We start from the raw sequence: 20,398 nt of genomic DNA, 5'->3' as shown, positions 1-20,398 counted from the left end.
TCTGGGGGAAAGCCCTGCCCTTCCCGAGCCACATTTTCTTACTGCCTAGGTTTTACTTGGTAATTCTTTCAAACACTGTTTATCAGGCGTCCCATCTGTTTAAAGCACTCTGGGCCTTGGGAAGGATGGGAGGAGCTTTAAGAAGCTGAGCCTGCTTTTCATCTATCTCATAGAAGAGCTGTCAGTGTGTGCAAGGTGGATTATAAGCTTTCACGTTATTTTTACATCTAACGTTGTCCCTTCTTCTCCATTAAATGGTTTTTCTAGTGAAGAATATATCCCTTGGATATTAGTGGAAACATCAGGATACTTTGAGTCTATTTTGGCTAGTTGTTGATTTTTTTTTTTTTTCTGTTAATGTGTCTGCATCTCTGTTTGTCTTCTAATTATATAGAGCTCTTAGCAGTCTTTCTTGCTTTATTCATTTCTCATCTCCTACTCCACTTGAGTCAACAAGCATCTTTCAGAAAGACATGAGGAAATGCATCTACATTAAGAACCCATTGCTGTGCTCCAGTGTCTGAGATCATAGCGTTTGCTCTTGTTGAAGGACTCAAGCAAAAATTCAGGAGAATGTATTACTGTTGGTGGTGGCTCGCAGCACCTAGTACTGATGTTTTTGTTAGGAAACGCCATGGGTTGTATACAAAGTAAAGCAAATTCTTTGGGTTCAGTTAAGTGTATTCTACATGCACGTGTTCTGGCTCTTTTGGTTTGAAAAATTAGGATAAGGGGATGGGCAAGATGGATTTAAAACATTGTCCTACACACCCCCGTCCCCAGCCACAGGCATACCCTTTCCTCTGTAAGCATGAGCAGATGGTTTGTAGGAATGCCCCGAGCCTCCAGAAGCCTTAAAGCTGCAGGGAGAGCATCAAGATAAACTTTGTTGTAGAAGAAGACTCGAGCCATCATCTTGTTGAACACTTTCACTCAGAAATGAAAACAGAGTCCAAGGAGGCTAAGTGGCTTGCTCAAGTTCATGCAGCCAGTTAACAACTGAACTAGAACTAGAACCCAGTTTCTTAGCTGGCATTCTGGTGGTCATTTCATTCTGCTAGATGTAGATGGTTTGTCACATATGGTCAGGGTAGAGTTTGGGTCATTGCTAAGAACCTGTTACAACAACTACATGGCTGAGAAAATTAAGATGCTTAATTTCTCATTGGCCGTGATTAGAAATGTAATAGTAGACCTCTTTAAGCCACCAGCAGAGAGGACAAGACGCCCTCTCCCCTGTGGCTGTCACCACCCATTATGTGCTGAGATGTGACTCATGGTCTTTGGGCAAAGGAGCAGATGAGAGAGGACATTCTATTAAGAACTATGACTGCCAGGAAGAACAGGATATAGATTTAGAGGCATCAGGTGTGGCATAACGTGGCTGGAGATGACTTCTATCTTGTGAATGTCTAAGAAGCTCCCTCTTCTCCCTGTTCCCATGTCCCACTTCTCCAGCCCCCATCTCTGCCACCATGTCTCTTTCCCTGAATGACTTCTCTTCTTCTGTCCATCCCTTCAGTGTTGGGGCCCCTGGATTTCTGTCCACAGACTCGCTTTCACACTTTACCCCAGGGACTCTCACCCACCCCCAAGACTTGCATCCTCACCTCTATGCTGATGTTCTCCTGGTCTGTAACTCCAGCCTTCCTCCCCACCCTGTGCTCACGTCCCATCTCTCTGGTTGTCTACTGGATGTTTCCGGTTAGAAATCCTGCAGGCACCTCCAGACTCTACCATCTTCTCCACAAACCTGCTCTTCCTCCCATATTAGTGGATTGTCCAGTCAGCAGGCCAGCCAAGCTAGGAAGGTGGGATTTGTTATGGGCCTTGCTGTGAGACTGGGAGCCTGTTGTGATAACTCAGGAGAGACCATGTGGACCTCCTAGGGACCTTCAGCCCTACCCGAGGGGTGGATCTAAAATGCAGAACTGGTAATTTTATTCCCTTGATTAAAATATTGCAGGATTTTTTGGATTCTGAGTGAAATCCCCAGACCTTACCATACAAATCTGACTCATTTTTCTACTTTTTTCATCATGTACTATCATTCAGTTGTAATGAATGACTTGATCATTGCTCAGGTGTGACTCGTACCTTTATACCTGTAGTACCTCCTCTTAGAATGCCCTTCTCTCCTTTTCTGGCCAAATGTCCTTGTCCTTCAAGATGGGCCTTCCTCTGGGAGCTCTTTCCTGGCGGCCACCCCTAGTGCAGGTTAGCTCACTGTACGTACGATTTCTTTTGCCATTCATATTGCTGTTTATTTTCTGTCTTCCCAGATGGTGTTCCTTGGGGATAGGAACTGCATTTCATTCATGTTTGTGTCCCTAGCTTGACATAAAATATGTGCTCATAAATATTTATTGAGTGAATCAGCAATTCTCCCCTTGCTTGCTCCCGACACCTATGGCTGTCCTTCAAGATACGCCACAGTTTTCTTTATTCCACCATCCAAAACATGCCTTCCTCTTCCTTTGCTTGTACCCTCAGTCTCAGGCTGGACCCTAAGTCCTTTCTACCCTTTGGGCTCATTTCCTCTCTCAGTATCTATCCTTTCTGTTCATCCTTTTCATTTGGTCTGAAATGCTCATGCTTTCCTCCTTTTTGCTATCTGAATTCTACCCCTTCATTCAAGGCTTGTCCCCTATTCCATGACTTTATGAAGCTTTTCTTGATATTAATGCTTAATTATTCTCTTTTGCTTTCTTTGCATTGGTTTTGGCTGCAGTTGATTATCAGCTTCATACGGGCAGGGATCAAGTCTTCTCTTTTTACCCCATAGCACTTACATTGTATGCTACATACTGGATAGCCTATCCTTGTTCATTGACATGCAGGTGACCCTCCAAGATGAGGGCAGAGCTGTCTGGCAGTCTGGCTCTTCAGGATGGGGTAGCTTTCAAACATATTTAGACATCTCTGTAAGAAAAGGGTTTTTTCAATGTAATTTTTGTTTTCTCTTTATCTTGTTATCAGAGTACCAGAGAAGCAGAAATCAAGCTGAAAAGTGAAAGCAGAGTTAAACTTTTTTACTTGGACCCAGATGCTCAGGTAAGAACTATTTTAATATTTAAACTAGTTGAAGGAAAGAAAACCTTTGTTAGCTTATTTGTTTGTTTGTTTGCTTATTTATATACTTTGGATAACAAGCAGTATAACAATATAGAAAATTCAGGAGAAAGAGGAAAAAATAAAAACAACCTGTAATCTCATTACCATAGCACAACCATTGTGAATATTTGATATTTAATAGATTGTTGAAAATTGATTTATCCAAAGACACTCTCAAGTCCATGAAGAACATATATAATTTACCCCCCAAAATCACCATCAGAAAATAGCAAGCATCGCTACAGATGACCAGTAGACTGTGATATTTTCTGACTAGCCCAGGCTCAGTTCCAAATACAAGCCTTGCAGTACATGCGGTCCACATCTGTGTCCCCAAAAAATCCAAAACGCGGCTTGGGAGGGCCTCCAGGGTTGCCTACAGATAGGGCTGCTTTGAGGGGCCAACAGTTCTGCTGTGTTTCCTCCCATATTTTCCTCTTCTTCATTTGTGGTCTTTTTATAGAACTTCTTTTAACCATTTATCTTTAAACATAAGTATTTTTCTATGTCTCTTCACAGACTTCATAACCGTATATATACACACATATATATATATTTGCTTTTTGATGATTTTTTGTTTATTGTGGTGAAATATGCATAATATAAAATCTACCATTTTAACCATTTTTAAGTGTACTATTCACTGGCATTAGGTAGATTCACATTACTGTAAAACTGTCACCACTATCCATATCCAGAACTTTTTCATCCTCTCAAACAGAAACTCTGTACCCATGAAACAATAGCCCACCATGCCTCCTTCCCCTCACCCCCAGTAACCTCTATTCTACTTTCTGTCTCTATCAATTTGCCTATTTAAGAAGTTCATATATGTGGAAGCATACAATATTTGCCTTTTTATGTCTGGCTTGTTCCACTTAGCATAATGTTTTCAGGGTCCGTCCCTGTTATAACTTGTGTCAGAACTCCACTTTTTATGACTGCGTAATATTCCATTGTATATATACACCACATTTTGCTTATAGATTTTTCTGTTGATGGACACTTGAGTTGTTCATAACAATAATTTTTAAGCTCTGCATAATGATCCATTGAGTAGATACAGCATCATTTATTTGACCATTATTATATACTATATAAATGTATAAAATAGTAACACTGTTGTGAGTAAATTAAGGTGTATAGCATTTCCATATTTTAAGCAATTTCCTTAGGATACATTTATTATGGGATTTTTCTTTGTTTTTTTTAGTGAGAGCATAATACATTGATATATTTGCATTTTCTTTTAAAGAAGCTTGACTTCTCATCAGCTGAGCCAGAAGTGAAGCCATTTGAAGAAAAGTTTGGAAAAAGAATTCTTGTCAAGTGCAATGATTTATCTTTCAATTTGCAATGCTGTGTTGCTGAAAATGAAGAAGGACCCACTACAAATGTAATTTTCCTTTTAAAAAATAAAGATTAAAAAACCTATTCAGAGGTTTCAGATGTGCCTGTTGCAATGCAGCTGGGACATTCAGACCTAGTTCCTGGTATCAGGGCGGTGCGGTGTTAGATCAGGGTGCCGAGGGTTGTTTCGGCTGCCTGGACAGGATGTTTGTGGTACAGGTGCCGAGGCTTGTTTCGGCTGCCTGGATAGGATGTTTGTGGTACAGGTGCCGAGGCTTGTTTCCGCTGCCTGGACAGGATGTTTGTGACACAGGACAGGTGTGGAGGCTATTGCTCTTTAGCAGTAATTTATAGCAACAATCACACGTAGGTCTAGTCATTTATTCTCTGATAGCAGCGTTCTTTTTTCCTGACAGTTTGAGCCATAGTGATGGTCTGGATTGTTTTGTTTTGTTCAGGTCGAGCCTTTCTTTGTTACTCTATCCCTGTTTGACATAAAATACAACCGAAAGATTTCTGCCGATTTCCACGTGGACCTGAACCATTTCTCAGTGAGGCAGATGCTGGCCACCACATCCCCGTCTCTGATGAACGGCGGTAGGCAGAGCTCGCCTGCCCTGCAGGACATCCTTCACGAAGCCGCCATGCAGTATCCGAAGCAGGTGGGGGCAGCGTGAGCCCAGCGGTCATGCCAATAAGGCTTCTTTTGCACGTGCTCTGTAAATACGTAATGAAACTTTGTAATGCACAACTGGGGTAAATGAGACGGTTAATTATATTGACAGCATATATAATGAGACAGTAAAAGCAAGCTGAAAGAGAAGAAGTAGTTTTTGATTTCTTTTTTCTAAACTTTCTGCTAGTTGCCTCCTCCACCAGATAGGCTTTTTGATCAGATGATGAACTGTTGATGAGTTAACCAGTTTGGCCCTGGGTGCTTCTGAATAGCTGTACTGTGTCAGTGCTCTTGGCTGCTTGAGAATCTTTCATGTTGATGGGATTAGTTTAATGTGGCTGTAAATTCTGCTCATGGAAGAAAATCTTTTGTTCCCTAGGGAATATTTTCAGTCACGTGCCCTCATCCTGATATATTTCTTGTGGCTAGAATTGAAAAAGTGCTTCAGGGGAGCATCACCCATGGTGCTGAGCCCTACATGAAAAGTTCAGACTCTTCTAAGGTACGGATGACCTGCATGCTTTGTGATGATTAACAGCAATCAGAAAAAAATGCATATAGAAATGCTTAAAGAAATCACAGTTAAAAAAAAAATAAAAAAAAAAAAAAGAAATCACAGTTAAGCCATATTTATGTTCTAAGAGATGTAGACTAGTCTCATAGATTGTCTTATAGTTAACCTGTGTGTCCAATTTTCAGTGAAAAGTAGTTCCATGTGTAAATAAAATACTTCATTTGCCTAGACTATCCTGACATCCTGAAATAATTGGCAAAGGAATTTCCAGCTTAGTAGTAAACTTTCTATCATTAAAAAGTACGTATATTGTATTTAAATAGAGTTCATTCCATTTGTTGGCATGTCTCCAAGGTCCTGGAATTATAAATTTGGGTCCGTTTACACTTAAATGTGAGACTGGAGACTAGGAGGTGACCTGGCTCGGATGATCTAGCCGATAGTGTCAGCAGATTTTGTGTTTTGTCAGGTGGGGTGGGGCTACGGTGGCAGAGGTGTTGTGACATTAGGTGGAAGAGGGAAAGGAAACGTACAAGATGTATGTTTGGTGTGTTTTCATTACTTTGGTGTTTGTTCATTACCTGGGGAGTGCCTAGGTGTGGACATACAGTAGAGTTATTGAATATTAGAAGTCATCTAGGCCAAGAATACCTTTCACACTCCCCAGAGCTGAGGTTTATGAAGGTTTAGTTACCTGCTCAGTGTCCCACAGCTGGAGTTGCCAACTGGCACTTGACTGTCATTTTCTAGCACATTGAGCTACCTGGTCAGCTGTTGAGTGCTGTCCTGTGCCAGTTTTACAGTACTTTTAGTTATTTAAAAAGAATTTTGTATTAGTGGTCATCTGAGACCCTGATACATTGACATGGACTGGTCAGCAGTAGGAGGGGACACCCCAGAGGCTCTAACTGGGGTTTTCTGAGTGATTCAGAGCTTCCTGTCTTCCTCTCTTTGGCCACTGTACATCACAGGTGTGTCCACCAAGATGCAGGACGGTTTTTAAAGAACAGGTTCCAGGAGTCAGAGACCTGGGTGCTGAGCTCCTAACTAGCCTGGATACATCATGTCACCTCTCTGGGCCCCAGGTGTTCCATCTGTAGTTGAAAGATGATGTTGCTACCCCCCACCACCACCTACATACGAGACAGTGCTATGGGTACTAAATCACTGACGCATATAGGAGGATGTCATTATCAATTATTACAGCTCCAGTCAAGGAGAAGCCCATTTACCCAGGCACATGGCTTCAAACATATGCCTTTCTGGCTGATAAAAAGCAGAGTAAAATTTGGTCTCTGGAGAGAAACAGTTTTATTTTTAAAATCAAGTCTGTAAAACCTTGGATGAGAAGCTCTTTTAGTTGTTTGATGGTTTGATTAATAATCAATGAATGTCCAAGATAAGATCTACTCCCCCGCCATGTATGCAACACATTTCCAAGTTTGGTATGCACCAGCTTTGCTACTTCTGCCTGCCACGTGCATGGTTTGAAATTTGGCAGCTGACGCTGGTGTGAAAATCACATACCCCCCAGGCTAGATGCCACACTTTCCAGGGTCCGTTGAGCATCTGTTGAATTTGCTCCTGCTTCATTACTTATGGAACGTAAGGCTCAGCCATGCGTTCACACCTCCAATGCAGTAAATTAAAGCAGAGATTAAGACTCAACCATCTCATATAAAAATAGGAGCTTCGGTAGAGATTTTGCTGAGGGATGATTTTTTCTGTATATCAAAATGTCTCTTCATGTTTTCCAAGATGGTCTAGAACATCATTTGGAGGAAATTATTGTTTTGGAGGAAATTTTTAGGAGTAGTCTCTGTAGGTGTCCACCACGAATAGATTTTCTAAAAAAGAAAGAAAAGCGGGGGGAAACCCAAAGGGCAAAATTGAGTTTTTCACTCTGACTTTTATATATATTGTGTTCCATTTATACCCTCAGTAAGTCTGAGAGTTCAGTCCTTGTTCACTATAGGTGAGAGTGAAACTTATTTGAGGCCTGTTTTGGCTTTAAATTTTACGCAAATATTGCATTTTACTCCACAACATAGTCATTACTGTTAGAACCTAAAAATAATCATTTCTACCTGAAAATGTGTAAGTAAAAATGGCCACCCCAGGAAGGCAGACCATTTACTCTATGATCCCCGAGTCCCTGCATGGACATGCCCCACTTGAAGAAGAAAGGGAGGGGCTGGATGAGCTCCCGACACCTGTTTGAATCGAGAAGTGTTTTCCAAGTCATTCATGAAGGCAGCAGTTCCCCCCCACGGTTACGGTAGAATCATCATGTTTAGTAACTGGAACGGATAATAGCAAGTCTAGCCCAAGCTCTTCATTTTTCGGGTGGGAAAGTAGAGCCCAGAGAGGTTTAGTGCTCTAGACTCACACAGCTGGTTTCAGTTTTACTCAGAGACAGAGAGCTCTACTGTTGTCCTTCTGAGTCTTCTAGATGAGCACTTCTCAAACCTGGCGCACACAGATCACCGGCGGTCTGGTCAGAATGCAGGTTCTGACTCAGGAGGTCTGGGGTGGGGCCCAAGACTCTGCATTCGTGACAGGCTCCCAGTGGGGCTGCTGCTGCAGCTCTGCAGAGCACACTTTAGTTCACAGGCACTAGGTCACATTTCCCAAAATTGGTTTGACTCCGATATACTTAAGTAATGTAAAAGACCCTTCAGCCCCCCGCTCTGACTCTGAATCAGTCACACCTTGTAGTGCTAGCAATGCAGTATTCCAGAAGAAGCAAATTTGGGGAAATTGGGTGTCATCTGCTTTAGCAATAGGGGTATAGTTGATGAATAGACCTGCCATGCATACATAGGCCAAAAGCAAATCTGCTTCCCTGTGCAGTATAGAGTTAATCCAGCCACCCGCAACAAACCAAAATTAGTCATTAGAAGTGAAAGTAATGGTAACTTATACCTAGAAAACAAGAACATAGTGATTGAAAACACTGGCCTAACTTAAGTCAATACCTGTAATGTCTTAATAATGAATATATATCCCCCAAATCTGGGGAGTCTGCATAAGTCAGTACACATTAGGAGTCAGGAAAGCTTAGTATTTTCATTAGTATTCTCATTTAAACTCTAGTAATGTGATATATTTTGGCATGAATACCAAGTATTAGTAATTATTAATAACTCAGTGGACTCATAATATATAGCCCTTAGTCATGAAGAAATAGAAAGGCCTGTGAAATGGCATGCTTGTTGCCTGTGAAGACCAAAGAAAAGACATACATTTTGGAAACAATTTTCATTTGATAGTCTTTGAAAATCACTGCTAGGGAATGTGAGAAGCAGAATACTCTGCACTGAGTATAAATCCAGCCACATTCACTGCAGTAAGGTGTGCTTGTCCATGCATCTGATACTACCATAAGAGGTTGTTTAGTCTGTGGGATACAGTAACTCATGGTTTTATTCTGATGTCTTCAAGGTTGCTCAGAAGGTGCTGAAGAATGCCAAGCAGGCATGCCAAAGACTAGGGCAGTACAGAATGCCATTTGCTTGGGCAGCAAGGTAAGGAGAACATCTTTTATTCCTTTTATATGGATACAGATATATGGAGATAGATAGTAGACAGACAGACAGACAGACAGACTGACCTATTCTGTTTTTTTGTCCAGAGACAAAGAGGATTTAAATATGTAAAACTGAAAAATAAGTAAGCTCCATATCTGAAAAGTCCTTTACTAGAGACACAGAGAGGAGAGACGCTAGCTGGAGGGTAGCAGTGTTGGCACTGGCAGGATGGACAGGAGTGTTCGTTGCAGAGCAGGGATTCCAGGTTCCAGCCACATGCCTCCAGCTGGGAGTGGGTGGCAGCCCAGTGAGGCCTGCAGATCCTCTTTATTTGTGGTCTCTATTTCTTAAGCATTTGGCTGTGTATGTTATTTCCTAAGCACAAGCCATTTGCTGGAAATGTTTTCTATGTAAATTGAGTTAGTTGTGTTCATTCTCATAAATATATGCCATGTCTTTAGATAATGAGATTTCTGTGGGCTATAGCCAGTGGAATAATAATTAGTCTTCACATAGAAACCGGAGTCAAGTTATGGATTTATTTTGGTCATTTGGAAACAGCTTAGACATGTTGTTTTGCTATTTCAGGACGTTGTTTAAGGATGCATCTGGAAACCTTGACAAAAATGCCAGATTTTCTGCTCTCTACAAGCAAGACAGCAATAAGCTATCCAATGAAGACATGCTCAAGTTACTTGCAGACTTTCGGAAGTGAGTCTCAAGGCCTTACTTATTTCCACACCTGAAAAACAGAAGTTGTTCAGTGGAAAGGGAGAAAGCAGGAGCAGTCTTTTCAGTTGCTCAGCTCATACACCAGGGCGTGTTGGATGAGCATGGAACTTTTCCTCAAGTCCTTGAGCAGGAAGAAGGGGCTTAAAGTCGTAAGAGTTACCTGGTTAATTTGAATTGTATAAAGAATGTTATTGGTGGTGCTGTGAAGGGTTTGTTGGGTAGAGATGAGCCCAGGGAGGAAAGAGACAATTGAGGAACCTTTGGCAAGAGGTGGGCAAGGACTCAGCAAAGCCATCGCAAGTGGACATAGGAAGAGTAGGAAATAGGACTAGTTCACGTCACGTTAGACAGGTGCAGTTACTGGGTCTTGGCTTCCTGATTGGGTATTAGGGTGGAAGGAGAGAGAAATGGGTGGTAGTCTCAGGTAAATAACTCCCAGTTTTCTGACTTGCACGATGGAGTGATTCGTGGTACCGTTAACTGAATGGGTGATGGGGGCAAGGACAGTAACTCATCTAGTACTTAACAGTTCACAGGCATTGTTCTAAGTGCTTTACCTATGTTAGTGAGGATATTTGTTTCCTAGAGCTGCTCTCACAATGCACCACATATTGGGTGGCTTAAAAGAACAGAATTCCAGAGGCTAGAAGCCTGAAGTCCTGGTGTTGGCAGGGCCACGCACCCTCTGAGATCTCTAGGGGAGGATCTGTCCTTGTGTCTTTCATCATCTGGGAGCCCCAGGCATTCTTGGGCTTTTGGCAGCATAACTTCAATCTCTGCCTCCCGTCTTCACACGGCTGTCTTCCTGTGTGTCTCTGTCTATAAATTTCCTTCTTCTTATAGGAACACATCATATTGGATTAGGGCCTAATGACTTCATCTTAACTTGATTACATCTGTGAAGATCCTGTTTCTAAATAAGGTCACATTCATAGGTTCTGGGGGCTAGGACTTCACCATCTTTTCAGGGAACACAATTCAACCCATGGCAATAGGGCAGAGAGAGGCTGAGTGAGGTGTCCAGCACTGTACAGCTGGTGGCAGTCAGGGGACTGAGGATCTGGGCCCTTAACCACTGGGCTGTTCTGGTGCTCCACTGTAAGAAGTTCACTGCTGAACCCATGACGCGGATTTCCGTTGCTAGGGACGTGGGTTTTACAATTTCTCTGGGAAAATTCTGGGAAGGAGACAGAGCTGAGGGTATTAATGAAATCAGAAGAAGAGCCAAGAGCCAGCCAGTAACTATTCTATACCTTAGGTGCCTTTCAGTCTGATTTTTTTACTTGAAAAAAATGCATTTCAAAGTAACTATATAAGTTTACCTAGAATTCAGAATGGCTGTTTAGCTTTCTTTAACTTCATTTTCACCTTTTTCATCTCTCTCTTGTGTTTTTTCAGAATTCTAAATAGAGTCATAATTAACATCTTTCAAAAACCTTTACTTATTGGTAATGGGTAGTGTATTGTTATACATACTGTGTTGTCATAGAGTATTGTTAAGTTTTTATTTGATTTTCAGGAAGTTTTCAGCCTTGCTTATAGAATAAAAAAGGTTGATTTTTAAAAAAAAACTCTAGTCACCTTTAGTTAAATAGATTACAGTTTTCTCTCACTAGCCTACCATGCTATTCTCAACACTCATGATGTAGGTCTCTGTGTACTCACTTAGGAAGGTGAGCTCACTGTATTGGTAAGGAGGAGAAAGTATATCTATGTGACATCATTTTTGTAAAGAAACTATTTCATATATTTCTTTTTTGTATATAAATGAAGAAATGGATAGGCGAACAGCTAGCTAGATGGAAAGATAGAAGGACATAAAAATAGTCATTTGGGTTATACACCAAATGGTAGTCATGGTTATCTCTGAGGGATGGGTTTATGGGTGATTTTTCACCTTCCCCTTTGTAGCTTTCCATGATTTTACATGAACTTTTTTTTTTAACTAACATTTACCCATATGTTCCAACAAAACAGGTAGTGAAGTTTTTTGTGTGTGATGGGGGTTGGGAGCCCTGTCTCAGAAGTCACTGCCTAGGCTGGTTAGCTTGAAGCTCCCGCCACAGTGGCTGCTCTTTGGGGGTGGCCCCAGCTGAAGGTCTGGCTTCCTGGGTGGAACCTGGAGGGTGGAACTTCACAGATTCATCAATCAAAACATGATCCGAGCAGAGAGCCTGTGACCAGGCAGCAAAGAGCAAAGCCTCCACTGGTCCCGAGCACAGGGTGGGTTCTCCCTGCACAACAGGCCTTCAGTAGGAAGGTTTTGCTGGGAAGAGTGTGGTCCAGATGGCCAGCGAGAGACTCAGAAACCCGAAAATAGAGACCCAATGCTGTCAGCAGCAGAAAATGCAGTGGCATGAGGAAAGCTGCTGTCCTTTTTCAGTAAGCGTCCAAAGAAGTGCCCGTGTTTCTTTTTCACAGTTGAGTTAGGGGAGTGGAGGATCCCTTTTTTCATTTTTTAAAAAACCTTAGTGTTGCTCTTTTTCTTTCCTCTTTGTTTTCTTTTCTTTTTTTTTTTTTTTAACAAAGAATAATCTCATATCAGTGGCTTGGGCACCAGCTTGGATCCAAAGCTATGGTTTCTGCTCCCATGATTGTCTCAAAATGTCATTTGACAATGGATGAGAAAAGTGTTCTGAAGCTGCCCTAGTGTCTAGAAAACAGCTGGCAAAGCTCATCAGCCACTTTGCCCCTCTCCCTTGTAGTAATTATGAGAGGGGACATTCCACGATTTAGTAAGAAAACAGTTCTGTCAGATAGATAGTATTGCTAACATATGTGCTCCAGGAAGTATCTATCCAAGAAGAGGGATATGGTTTTTTATGTTTGTTTGATTTGCTGATGGCTGTGTCTTGTCTTATTTCTGCAGTGCATCTGAAGGCAAAGTATAAAAATAGAACATTTTCTTTAAAATGCAGACCTTTTTTTAATGCTACCATATTAAGTAGTTTAGGTAATAATACTATAAGGGTTTCTGCATGAGGCTTACATATTTGTGTTTATTTGTACCTCTCTATTCTGTGTACCCAAGTTTGACATTATTATTGTTCGCAGCCTAATCCGTAAGTCACTTCCGTGATGGGAGATCTCAGGCAGGTCACTTGGCCTCTGTGCTTGAGTGTCCTCTTCTTTTTTTGCGGTACGCGGGCCTCTCACTCTTGTGGCCTCTCCCATCGCGGAGCACAGGCTCCTCGGCCATGGCTCACGGGCCCAGCCGCTCCGCGACATGTGGGATCTTCCTGGACCAGGGCACGAACCCGTGTACCCTGCATCGGCAGGCGGACTGTCAACCACTGCGCCACCAGGGAAACCCGCGTCCTCTTCTTTTTAAGGGGGGATAATAATAGCCCTGCCTCCTAGAACTGTGGGGGGAATAAGTGAGAATGCCTGTCAGGGTGATTCCTCTCACCGTGAGCACTGGTCTCATTCCCTGTTCCTTCTCAATACGTCTAGACCCTCCAGTTTTCAGTAGACGTTTGTATACATGCTACGGAAGTAGTTGCCATCATATATCTTAAATAGTTGACAGTATCTGCTGGATTTTTGGCTTCTTGAAGATGGGAATCAGATCCTGTTTGTCTTCTGTCCACGGTGCCTAGTGTAGTGCACATTGTAGCACAGCGTAAACACTTGATAGATGCTTATTGAAATTTATCATAGACATAAGTTCAGTGGTTTTGTTTAAACAAAAATATCTCAAATTTCTTTCAATCATATATATATATATATTTACGTGACAGAAGAGCTTTTAGGGAATATTTCCTTTTACAAAATGCAGTTAGAAGAGTAGACTCACACCAACAACACACCCAAGCATGTCTGTATTACCAATTGATCACTTTAATGGATCAATATAGAAAGTAGGGAAAGGAGGGCCAAGCTCCAGAAACACAAAGGTAAGGACACCAACCCTCTTGGCGTGGGATGACTGCTAGTTTGTGATATCATTGCCCTTTCCTCTGGGGGAGTGGTTGAACCAGCAGGAATGTATGGGCAGTGGGAAAAGAAAACCTTTCCTTTTCCCAAGAGAGGGAGTTTGAGCCTCACTCCTAAGTTCACATGTAGACAGAAGCCGTTTCCAAATGCCAGGCTCCGTACATGCATCTCCATTACACATTTATTTAATCAGTGAAGTTTTAAGATGGGTTTTCATGCTCAAGCATTCTTTTACAAGTTTTACATAGAATGTAGGTACTAATTTTTAGCCTTAAAAAAACCTCCAAACTGATTTCAGATATGAGAGAATTCTCTTTGTGCAACACATGCTTGCGCACATAACCCCACCCCCCACCCCATCACTTTGGAAATGCACATATAAAAGGCCGTAGAATTTTTGATGTGTGTGACGTTTTGATCTCTAATAAGCCAAGTTCAATAAAAACCATAAAGTTTTGAAATAGGATTAAGATTATGTTTTAAAAAACTGAGTTGGTAGAAACAGCTTCCACAGAGTCCCTGTGCTACCTGATATGGAACTAAGCTCAGATCGGTGCTTGCTTGGAAATGAATGGAAATAATGCCACTACAGAGTAGCAACTAGAAGTAAAATCTCTCAGTAGAGGGAGGAAACAGAATAAGAAGTAAGTATAGTTAGACATAGAAGTAAGTAACACATTGTAGAAAGAGTTCCAGTGAATGAAGATAATTTAATTAAAATTTGTTGCTTAGAAATCCAAATCTCTCAAACTTACATGGGCATGATGTCATAGTGATAATCAAAAAAAAAATCTTGAAGAAGGTATATATTTATCCACAGGTAGAAATAACTAGGAAGGGGTGAAATATAGTACTCTCGAGTACTTATTGTACATTTAAAAATATCATTTACATTAAACATAATATTTCTGACTCAAGGAAGCAGATACAACTCTGTAGGTGTCTCTAAGATTTTGTCAACACAGAGTTTTATGGTATGTTGCAGAGTTAAGTTGCTCAAATGACGAGGTGGAGCAAGGCAGTATACGTCAAGAAAATTTATACCTGCATAGAAGCCCCCTGGTCTGAGGGATGATGCCCCAAGAGCTTTGGGTAAAGGTGAGGGAGGCTCTGGTGGAGTATCATTGCGGTAGTTAACAGTGCTTGGGAAGCCATTGACAGCTCCCAGGGAATGATTGTCGAAGGCACAGTCTTCCTGCTAGAAGAAAAGGGTATTGTGTTTGTGAACAGATCACACAGTGGCACAGGGACAAAGTATCGGGGTAGTGCTGGACGGTACCTGGACATCTTTTGGCCAGCAATCTTTTTAACTGAAGGCAGAATGATGAATATCTGTTGACTTGCCTTCCTGACAGTTATCTCTCTCAGGAGTTCAAGGAATTGTTCATTTAAACTCAGATGTAAACAAAAGACAAGTGGAAGTGAGAGGAACGCTGAAAGAAAGTGATTGTGTAAGTTGGAGCTGGTGATGGGCAAAGATGACTATGCTCAATGTAGGCTGTAGTCATATGAAAGCAAGAATTTGAAACTGTTAGGGACCTCCTGGTTCAGATCCACAATACCACAAGATATATTTTAAGTTACATGTGAGATTGCTTAAGACAACAATAATGTCTGAGGAATCTTAAAAACAGGAGTTAGGAACTTTTCAAAACTGGGAACAAAACCAAATGCTGAATCTTGGCCACTGAGCTGTGCTGTTTCTTGCCAGCGTTCTCAAAGACATTATTAAACAGGTGGCCGATGAAGAACCAGGAGGCAGTGTTCTGTGTTCTAGGAACAAGTCACGTCACGTAGAACAAGTTATCCTAGCCAAGTTTCTGCTTCTCTGTTTTTGATTGGGTTGCCACGCTGGTCCAGCAGAGGAATGCAAAGTGTATATTCTAAGGTGACCGACGGGTCAGAGGAGTGTAGCGCATGTGAGAGAGTGGACAGTTGTTCAATGCTGGAGTGACCAGAAGCCAGGAGGCGTGATGAGTGGCTAGTATCAGTCTGGCGATGGGCCTCTAGAGGTTTGAGAAGGAGCTGCTTCTTGCAATATTCTGTGCATTATCTTCATCAATGACTTTTATGAGAATGTAAAGTGCTGATGAATGTCTTCATGACATGAAGCTGTTAGGCATATCTAATACATTAGATGTTAGAATCTGGACTTAGGAGGGTTTTGATCAACTGGAATGACTCGATCATAAAAAGATAAAATTTCACCGAGACAAAAATCAAATCCTGTTCTGACTTCTAAAAACATAATTGTATAAATACAGGATGGAAACATATAGCACGATAGTGAAGCATATGAAAAAAAAATTAGGGAGTTTAGGTGCTTGTAAATTTAACGTGCGTCACTAGGGTGGCGTGACTGTTTAAAAGTAATAGAATTTTGGCTGCATCAGTAGAAGGGTATATTGTTCAAAACCAGACAGCTGCTCTACCCCACCTGGGCAGACCACACTGGACCTTATCTATGCAGTTCTGGGATCCATGATGTAAAGGGGATGTTCTTATGTGAGAGAAATGGCATTGGAGGGAGATGCAAAAGGACTGAGAATCCAGGACTTCAGGAAGGTGTGATAGCTGTTATAGATGGTTAAAAGTGTTACACAGAGAAACATAACTAGGCTCCTTGATGAGTGGAAGCTTCAGAGAAGTGAATTTTACCATGCTGTGACGAAGAGCAGTCTGGGTATCGAAACGGCTATGTTGAAGATTTCCATTTCACTAGGAAGGGCTGAGGCAGGTCAGGAACGTCACAGAGGACATTCCTGTATTGGATGGAGTCAGACCAAATACAAAAACCAGGCATTTCACTGAGTACCTTCTTTGTATCTGGCATTTCACTAGACATTGGAGCCTAAGATGGCTTCTGAATTTTCATGAATCTACGTGAGCCAAGAATGTATGCTGAGGATGGAATGGTTCAGGAAAACTTCTGCTATAACATTTTGCTAATATTCTTATCTGGACTTGTGGTGTCCAGCACAGTAGCCACTAGCCACGTGTGACTATCGAGTGCTTGAAATGCAGCAGGTCCTACTGAGATGAGCTGCAAGTGTAAAATACACACCTGGTTTCGAAGAATTAGAACGCACTTTTTATACTCATTACATACTGAGATAATATTTTTTAAATGTTGGGTTAAATAAAATATTTTTAAAACTAATTTTTACCTGTTTCCTTTTACTTTTTAAAAACGTAGCTATTAGAAAGTTTAAAATTACTTTTATGGCTTGCAGTATATTTCTCTAGGAAGTGCTGCTCTAGAATTCAGAGCTAACCTAACCTGTTTGATTTTTCTCTTCTTTCGTTTGTAGACCTGAGAAGATGGCTAAACTCCCCGTGATTTTGGGCAATCTAGACATTACAATTGATAGTGTTTCCTCAGACTTTCCTAGTAAGTGTAAGTTCTGTGTAATAAACAGACAAGTTTTTGTTTGATTTTTACTTCAATTTGTTTGTCTTTAATTTTTTTAGATTATGTCAATTCATCATACATTCCTACGAAGCAATTTGAAACGTGTACTAAAATGCCAATCACGTTTGAGGTAGAGGAATTTGTGCCCTGCATACCAAAACACACTCAGCCATACACCATCTACAACCACCACCTTTATGTTTATCCTAAGTCCTTGAAATATGACAGTCAAAAGTCTTTTGCCAAGGTGAGTGCAAAGATTGAGGTTTTATTTTTGATACCCAGCTCTCTTAGGTTTTGGCTTCTCGTCTTCTTTTATAGATATTTACATACTTTGGCTTTTTCTTTTCTTTTTTTTTTTTATTATTTAACTATCGCTGCAGGCCAGAAATATTGCTATTTGCATTGAATTCAAAGATTCAGATGAGGAAGACTCTCAGCCTCTGAAGGTTTGTATTTTATGTGCTCGTAATTTTCCATTTTAAAAATGCAGTTGCATGATATTGTACAACTAAACGGATTTAGCACATTTTAATTGACACAAACACAAAATATGTGACATCACAGAATATAACCACATATGCTGAACCTTACAGAATTTGGAATAATTGAGTTCTTGCTCTTAATTGATAATGTCTGTTTCGTTATACTCTTTAGGGAGGGGGTTTTCTTATACGTATTCAATTCAGTAAACATATCATGCACCTAACTTGAAAATGTTTATTCTAGTATGTAATAATAATAGTAGATTATTGGTGATGTTTATTGAGTGCTTGTTATATTCCAGGCTCTGCTCGTAGAGCCCTATAGGTAATTAGACTCCTTTAATGCTCATAACAGTCTTTTGAGTTAGGAACTATTATTATCTGAATTTTTTTTAGATGAGGGAACTAATGCACAGAATTTAAGTGAATTGCTCAGGGCCATACATTAGTGGAACCGGTGTTCAAACCCAGGCATTCTGGCTCCAGAGCCCAAATTCTTTACTGTAACTGTGTGGAAATGACTTTCCAAAAAGGGAAGGAGATAAAGATGCAAAGAATATAATATAGTTTTTGCCCTCAAGAAATTCACAGTTTAGTGGGAAAGGCAGTCATGGAGGAAAAGCTCCTGGCACACAGAAAGTACAGAAATGGTTTTTTGGATGAAACTGAATAATTAGTATAAAAAATTGCCGAGGGGACACAGGAAGGAATGAATCATTTCTTGAAGGATGCATGAGAGTTTGCTTGCTGTACATGGGAGGGAAGGTCGTTCAGACTGAGGGTTTGTGTCAGCAAAGGCATGGAGGTGAAAGTGAGCAGTGAGCAGGCGTTGTCCAGGGCATGGAGGGGTGGGGGAGGGGTGGGGGAGGGAGTGGAGGGGAGGGCTGGGAGATAAGCCAGGGGCGGGTAGGATCTAGGAGTAAGAGGGCTTGTGGGTCTGGAGTCTTGTAAGCAGGAGAAATCCATCAAAGGTGGCTTAGTTTATGCTGTAGGAATGCTGCTTTCTTTACAACACATCTGTGTTTAATTTCTTACTCTATTAATTGAAGACTGGTGTCTCCCTTTGCTAATTCTTATTTTAGTGCATTTATGGCAGACCTGGTGGGCCAGTATTCACAAGAAGCGCCTTTGCTGCAGTTCTACACCATCACCAAAACCCAGAATTTTATGATGAGGTAAGTGAGGTTTTCAAGAGAAAACCCAGTTTAACCAGTTTTAAGGAAAACTCCACTTTCTTTGCCTAGTAAACCAGAATTCAAGAGAAGCTGCATACTGAAATTACAGTAATAGAACTAAATGTTGAAATATTTATTTGACATAGTTTTTCTAATTATAAAAGTAACATTTATTATAAAAAATAAGAACTTGGAAAATGCAGATAATATAGAAAAGAAAAACTCAAAATTCCTCCCGTATCCCTACCACAATTAATATTTCTGTTCAAATGCATACTTAAGTATAGTTAAATACTTGTTGGACCTGAGAATCTTCCTTTCTTATTTTTGGGTTTCCTTATGTAGAATCACAATGCAGTTCATTAAAACTACTATGTGAATCCTACATTTAAATGTTTAGACCTGGTTTTTCATTATGCCTTGGTTGTGTTAAGTTAACGAAGTGGTTTCTGTCATGAGTTTTCCAGTTCTTTCTAGAGTTGAAATACCAACTCTCCTGTTTTTTGGTCAGTGAATGTTTTTAGTCCATTCAGGCTGCTGTAACAAAATACCACCAACTGGGTGGCTTGTAAACAGCAGATATTAATTGCTCGCGGTTCTGGAGGCTGGAAGTCTAGGATCAGGGTGCCAGTATGGTTGGGTGAGGGCCACGTCCCAGGTCACAGACTTCTCAGTGGTGTCCTCCCATGGCAGGAAGGGCCTGGGAGCTGTATAGGATCTCTTACAGGAGCACTAATGCCATTTATGAGGGCTCCATCCTCATGCCCTAATCACCCCAAAGGGCCCACCTACTAATACCATCACATTTGGAGTTAGGATTTCAACATATGCATTTGTGGGGGACACAGACATTTAGACCAGTACAGTGTATTAAGGATCCATTTCTTCCTTAGCACAACTTTACAGCCTCAGCTCTCTTTAACTGCAAACGTTAAATCAGTTTGGAGAGCAAATACACGTTTGTACCTGGGTGACACGTGGTTGTTTTGGAATATAAAAAAGATTGTTATTTTGTCTTCCTTGCAGATTAAAATAGAATTGCCCACCCAGCTACATGAAAAGCACCACTTGCTGTTCACATTCTTCCACGTCAGCTGTGATAATTCAAGCAAAGGAAGCACAAAGAAGAAGGATGTTGTTGAAACACAAGGTTTGAATTTCATCATTCCTTTGATTGTTCACAACTTACACATCAGGTTCTTAAATTTTGTCTTGATTCTGAATTTGCATCCTTTTGTTAAGGTGTTTTTAGATGACGTTTGTAAGGGTAGCATGCCCGGCTCACATACATCCATTTTATAGGAGATAATTTTAGAATTCTAATCCCAAAGAGGCCAGTGTACATTATAGACGCTGTTCTGCAGAGACTATATTCAGGGTCTTTTCAGTTTCTTACTGATTGGTATTAACAGTTCTTAAAGATCAGGCAATTTAGTAACATGGCTGTCTTCATACATTTTCCTACACTTACGGT

The 20,398-nt window shown here is 41.0% G+C and overlaps 1 protein-coding gene across 12 annotated transcripts in view; it reads left to right on the top strand.

The window, feature by feature from the left end:
- DOCK9 (dedicator of cytokinesis 9) overlaps nucleotides 1-20,398 on the top strand; it is a 378,503-nt gene that overhangs the window by 267,106 nt on the left and 90,999 nt on the right. For all 12 annotated transcript variants that reach the window (XM_059995755.1, XM_059995754.1, XM_059995763.1 and 9 more), the window contains exons 10-20: nucleotides 2,980-3,054; nucleotides 4,370-4,510; nucleotides 4,923-5,126; nucleotides 5,520-5,642; nucleotides 9,099-9,181; nucleotides 9,773-9,895; nucleotides 17,164-17,243; nucleotides 17,324-17,511; nucleotides 17,648-17,713; nucleotides 18,832-18,924; nucleotides 19,951-20,074. In XM_059995755.1, the coding sequence (XP_059851738.1) occupies nucleotides 2,980-3,054; nucleotides 4,370-4,510; nucleotides 4,923-5,126; nucleotides 5,520-5,642; nucleotides 9,099-9,181; nucleotides 9,773-9,895; nucleotides 17,164-17,243; nucleotides 17,324-17,511; nucleotides 17,648-17,713; nucleotides 18,832-18,924; nucleotides 19,951-20,074 (1,300 nt within the window). The remainder of the gene's footprint in view (nucleotides 1-2,979; nucleotides 3,055-4,369; nucleotides 4,511-4,922; nucleotides 5,127-5,519; nucleotides 5,643-9,098; nucleotides 9,182-9,772; nucleotides 9,896-17,163; nucleotides 17,244-17,323; nucleotides 17,512-17,647; nucleotides 17,714-18,831; nucleotides 18,925-19,950; nucleotides 20,075-20,398) is intronic.

Source organism: Delphinus delphis, chromosome 18, assembly GCF_949987515.2.
Source record: "Delphinus delphis chromosome 18, mDelDel1.2, whole genome shotgun sequence".
In the NCBI taxonomy this organism is placed as follows: Eukaryota; Metazoa; Chordata; class Mammalia; order Artiodactyla; family Delphinidae; genus Delphinus; species Delphinus delphis.
The sequence above is the reverse complement of the archived record's forward strand: the minus strand, read 5'-3'. Positions and strand labels throughout refer to the sequence as shown.